This window comes from Cibotium barometz, chromosome 33 (genome assembly GCF_041138505.1).
Source record: "Cibotium barometz isolate CiBa-2024 chromosome 33, ASM4113850v1, whole genome shotgun sequence".
Lineage (NCBI taxonomy): Eukaryota > Viridiplantae > Streptophyta > Polypodiopsida > Cyatheales > Cibotiaceae > Cibotium > Cibotium barometz.
Window position 1 is genome coordinate 13,356,941 of NC_141078.1, and position 6,260 is coordinate 13,363,200.

The 6,260-nt window shown below is 38.1% G+C and overlaps 1 protein-coding gene across 1 annotated transcript; it reads right to left on the bottom strand.

Moving 5' to 3' along the window:
* Positions 1 to 3,879: 3,879 nt before the first annotated feature.
* Positions 3,880 to 5,619, bottom strand: LOC147619316 (fe(II)/2-oxoglutarate-dependent dioxygenase 4-like). Its single transcript, XM_086773426.1, has 4 exons — positions 5,383 to 5,619; positions 4,929 to 5,161; positions 4,312 to 4,627; positions 3,880 to 4,143 (listed from the first exon to the last, which is right to left on the bottom strand). The coding sequence occupies exons 1-4, from the start codon at positions 5,617 to 5,619 to the stop codon at positions 3,880 to 3,882; spliced, it is 1,050 nt and encodes a 349-aa protein (XP_086629552.1).
* Between the last annotated feature and the right edge of the window lie 641 nt (positions 5,620 to 6,260).

Consider the following 6,260-nt stretch of genomic DNA (forward strand, 5'->3'; position numbering starts at 1 on the left):
GCAAGTAAATGACGAGGAGCAACTAGAGCAAGATCCAAATGAAGAGGTGCAAACCAATGAAGCTGGAAAACCTGTTGAGGAAGAAGACATAGATGATGAGGACATCCTTCATCAAGGGACTTTTAATGATGAGGATGCTGAAATGTACATAGACATAGATCTCTTTGGGGCTACTGATCTTAATGAGGATGATAGAATAGATAATGATTTTTAAAATGATGTATCTTAATGATTATGCAAATAGTTATGACATATTTGTAATGATTTTATGACATTGAAGGTGCAAAGTGATACAGTTTACCATTGTTGTTTAGGGAAGTTAATGTTTGTCATATGGTCCTTTCATTGTTTACCATTGTTAATGTTTACCATCATAATCACTAGTGCAAGTGCAAATTGATATGGTTTTACCATTGTTGTTTATCATTGTTAATGTTTGTCATATGGTTCTTTCATTGTTTACCATGTAATTTTCATTTCGCACAAGTTTGTCATATGGTTTTTTGTCCAACAGGCCATGGGTGATGACTCACTCGCTCAACTACAGTCTTGATTTCTCATTTAATCCTACACCGCAGGGCATGAGTCCCCAGCAGTTATATGGTTTTCTCTCATCCATGACTCCAGAGCAGAGAGCCATGGCTCAGACTTATTGGGGTTTTGGAGCAGGGACATCTGCCTCACCATTTGGCTTCACACGGCAGTTCTCCACACCCGTAGGTACGACAGTAGCTCCCACACCTCATACCACACAGCCTTCCACTCCTCTTACAGCTCGATCTACCACCTCTTCACATAGACGTTGCTCACGTAGTAGGTCTTCAGGGGGAGGTTGTTGTGGTGGTAGTGCCACAGATGCTGTGACACCACCACCATGTGAGCGTCGTCCTTCGCTCTCATCTGTTGATAGCACACCCATAGGTTCACCTTCCACTCCCTGGGGTGCACATGACCATGACAACAGCAAGATATACACAATTAGGGATGGGGCACCTATAATGAATAGTGCAGGGAATGCAATGAAGACACAAATTCGATAATTGTGCACTATACAGTTTCACAACTCTATTATGACTAAATGGGATCAGCAAGATAAGGAGAAGAAAAATTACATAAATACAAAGATAAAGCAAGAGTTTCAGCCATCTGACCCTATGAATGTCGTCTCTAATGAGTGGATACAATATACAGCTCGCATTTTGATGGGGCATCGTAGGTCAGAGGCGAGGGATGCATTTAGAGAGGGGAAAGAGAAACCTATTTGGCTAGATGATAGGGAGTGGGAAGCCATAGCTCAGGAGCTCACAGAGACACCAGAGAGGTTTCAACAACAAAGAGAGGCGGCAAGGATAAGACTCCAAATAGTAGGGGCTTCTCATCTTGGGAGTGGTGGTTACGAAACCATGCGCCATGAATTCGTAAGTATTTGTAGCAATTTTGTTTATCTTAATGTATGTATGTGGACTAAATGTTGATTTCTAAAAGTTGTAATTGTTAATCGTTTATGTAAGAGTTGGCCATGAATCGCCCACCAAGTAGGCGAGACGAGAAGTACGCTCACAAACATGGCCTTGTGGCCTTATTTGAGATGCTTGAAGAAGAAGAAGAGATCATCAATTGGGAGGCATTACCATAATGTAAGACCTTCAAACTATTGGTATATGATCAAAATATTCTTGAGTATTAATGTTTAATTTCTTGTTTATCTGAAAAATAAAAAAACGAGCATGGTCATCTTTTGTGCTCTATTTTAGACAGAATGGTACTGTCTGTTTACTGCTATTGAGTCCTATTCACTGCAGGCAGCCAGGCAACAGCTAGGCAACACCATTCTGTCTAAAAAAAAATTCTGCTGTAGCATCGGTATATTCCCCGATATAGGTATCGGTATACGTGCCGGTATATTCACCGATAAATCTGTCGGTATATATGATGGTACTGTCGCTGGTATATGTGTCGGTATTTCTGCCGGTATGCTCGTCGGTATAGGCATCGGTGTACCATCGGTATAGCCGTCAGTATAAGCGCCGGCATTAATCCCCGATGCTTATACCGACGTCGTCGTTCCGACGTGGATACCGATGATGGGGTTTTTTTAGACCCTGTTTAATGACGTCGATATAAGCGCCGGTATTAGGCTATCATGTAGTAGTGATTCGAACCATGCCACCCTAGTGTGCTTTTATGGTGTGGTGTTCACACCATGGTTGTTAAAATATGAGTACCAAAAATGCATGGCTATGGTGAAGAGACCCTAATCCTACACTAATCATAGTTATTAGGTGTTTAAACTAAGGTGGGGGAGCCTAATCAACCACCATTTTATTTTTAAAATTCACCTTATGAATAAACTATTTTTCTAAAAAGAAAAAAAATCAAAATCTCCATCTATCTTCCAAAATTCCAAAAATCCTCCCATGAGGGGATTGTTGTTTTTGGAGGAATTCTACGGTGACAATGACCTTTCTTTAAAGTGTGATCATGCATTCTTTGTACTCTTACGTGCAAGCTTCTCGACATTGCTTTTGGCAGGGACTATGAAAGGACATGACACTATTAATGATGGTGTGCATGCAAACTAGTTAGGAAAATACCCTCTTGACACTTCCATGAGCACAAATTGATGCACACAAATCCTCAAACGCATCATAGTATGTGTGTGTGTACATATACACATGCACGTGCACACACACACATATGAATGTATGTATGTACATACATACATACACACACTTGTATATACTATATATATGTATATACGTATATGTATATATGTAGGTATGTAGGTATATATGTGTACACGTGTGTATGTGTATGTATGTATATATATATATACATAGGAGTACATATATATATATATATATACACTACATACATGCATACATATACGTAGGTATGTATGTATATATGTATTTTATATAAATTTATACATATATATACACTACAAACATACATACATATATACATATGCACACACACACACGAACACGAAGACGAGACACACACACCCACATCTATATTTATGTATATGTGTAATGTGTATGTATGTATATCTTTACATATATACACTACATACATGCATACATATATGTAGGTATGTATGTATATATGTATTTTATATAAATTTATACATATATATACACTACAAACATACATACATATATACATATGCGCACACACACACACGAACACGAAGCCGAGACACACACACCCACATCTATATTTATGTATATGTGTAATGTGTATGTATGTATATATTTACATATATACATACATAATACACATACACACACACACACACACACACACACACATACATATAGACATGTCTATATGTATGTATATATATATATATATACATATAGACATATATATATGTGTGTGTGTGTGTGTGTGTGAGAGAGAGAGAGAAAGAGTCACTTCACTACTAATTTAAGTTCAAATTTAGGGGGCAAAGAGTGTTTTTTTTACATCGTTCCTTTGAAAAAATAGAGGAAAACTAACATAAACCTCTATGTGCTTTTTTTAAAACTATTTCCCTTTGAAAAAATAGAGGAAAACTAACATAAACCTCTATGTGCTTTTTTTAAAACTATTTTACATAGAGAGTCTTCATGCTTTTGGCAATGTTTTTTTAACATTCTTCCTTTCAAAAGATAGAGGAAAACAACATACATTCTTGTGATTATTTGTTTTCTATTTTACACAGAGAAAGACTTGATGATTTCGACCATAATCTACTACCTATATAGGACAAAGGATGGCCTAACATAAAACTCTATATGATTATTTTTTTCCTATTTTACAAAGAGAAAGGCATGATGAGTTTGATCATAAAGTACTATCATGTGTACATTCGTAAGAAAATGGAATTCTTTGTTACTTGGGGGGAATGGATTGATGATCCCTTCTAAATTCGAGATTGGACTTGCCATTTAGTCCTTTACTGAATCCATTCTTAAGATAGTCACTAAAAATAGTTTCTTTGTATGTAGTTGGACTTTCATCACTCACAAACTTGTCTAAAGGTCCCACCTTTTCATGCTCACTTGGACCATAGAAACAAGCAATGGATATTCTTGGCTTCTTTAGGTTTGTGACAACTCGATGTTCGACACTCTTATAGTGTCCATTTGTTAATATCTGTGAAAGAAGATAAGTATAAGAACATCATTACATGACAAATGTCTTGTTATGTTAAAGTGGTTGTAATACATGCAATAGAATGCCATTCACCCACGTACAATATGTCTACAAAATCTTATTTAAGTGGCTTTTAATGCTTATTGCATGGCATGCATCAAAACGTACCTCAATTTGGTCTCCCAAAAAGACAACAAATGAATTTGATATATGATTCACATTGACCCATTCATCTCCTTTTCTAACTTGCAATCCTGGCACGTCATCTTGCATCAAGATTGTGAGTGATCCAAAATCCGAATGGGAACTCAACCCAAGTGTAAGCTCTGGCTTTGGACAAGCAGGGTAGTAATTGCATCCCATGGTTTGTCGATAAATATGCTTATAAAAGGCCTTGGGCTCCAATGCCAAACTTGCAAAAATTGCTCCACATAGGATGTGTGCAACGGTAGCCATTTGTTTATGAAAGTCTAATATAGGGGCCCTGGGAGTATGAACAAATGATGATTCAACAACGTCCACCAAGGGAGTTCAGAAGACATTATAAAGGGCATAATTGTAAGTACATATGATGATTCAACAACTTTAACGTGTAACATGATACAGGAACACCGACAAGGGGGTACAAGCCATAATAAGGAAACCTTCAAGACTCTTATATTGATCCTTGAAAATTCATTCATGTGAAAAATTAAGCTATCAAAATGGAATAGATGAAATGCTAAAGACAAGCTGTAACAATGTATATTGGAAGGGAGGATCTTTTTTTGTGTCCGAAAACTCACCTTAGAAAGTCTGGTAGCAGCTTGACATCCATGGTAGGGGAAGGTTTGAATCCCAAGGTATCCTTCCACTCGCGAACCCTTTCGTTGGTAACAAAGCCGGTGAAGAAGATCAATGGACAAGATGGGTCTTCCGAGATTAATCGCATTTTGTCCTCGGTTGGCAATGCAAAGAAGTCGGCAACAGCACCCCAAAGTTGGCTTTGTAAGGCCGGCGCGACACCATGATTAATCACCTTATAATTACATCAAAATTTAATTCAAAAGTTGGTTTTCTAAGGTATGCTCCTGCAGCTTACCGTTGCAGAATTTAATGCAAACGTTGCTTGTGCAAGGTTGGCTCTTTGATACTATGAAAGCAAGCTCCTGCAGCTTACCGTCACAGAAAGCCAATATTTTGGGCTCTTAATAAATGCAAAGTATGGGCAGTTGCAGGGATACTGGTGCTTTTCAGTACCTGAAAGATGCCCCACTCGACGCAGGCGAGCCCAATTTCTTTTGTAATTTGGGCCCTGGCTTGTCCATGGAAGTTTGCAAGGTTAATAATTGGCACTTGAAGGGTGCAGTTAGCAGTCTCGGAGAGGCAAGGCCTCTCCTCGGGTGGGCGTATATACTGGGCAGGCACATGCCGAAGTCCCGAATCTACAAGCTCCTTGATGCTTCGAATCTGAGGTTGCTCTATATATTCAACCATTGTGTGTGTGCGCGCGCGTGTGCGTGAGAGAGAGAGAGAGAGAGAGAGAGAGAGAGCGAGAGCGAGCCAGCTAAAAAGGAAGGATTAATATGTGCGAGACACACAGCGTGTGAGAGAGGAACAGAAGCCATCCAGATACTTCAAATTTACACATGATGAATATCCTCACTACGTTTAAATACTATGAACGGCTTTGTTCTTAATTGCATTAGTATTGGACATGTGCAAATACCAAAATTTGATCAAATAGACCTAATAAATTACTATGAACGGCTTTGTTCTTTATTGCATTAGTATTGGACATGTGCAAATAGACCTAATAAATTACTCGCGTACAAAAATCAAAAACAGTAGGATATAATTGGAGAACAAAATGCTTCTAGAAAGGGTAGATATAAGATAGAGAAGCTTGAGAGTACACAAAATAACTAGATTAGAATAAACAAATGTGTGCTAGATGCAAAAGATAAGTACACACCCCAAAATGAGTAGATAAGAGGGTGTACATACGCACATGGAAAAAAACTTCCTAGTGAGGAAAAAAGTGCCCCGATTGTCCTAAGTGTGTTCACACATCACTACCATATAATACTACATATATCACGTTGTTGTGGTTGTTTTTTTGCTTTAAGAGTATCTTC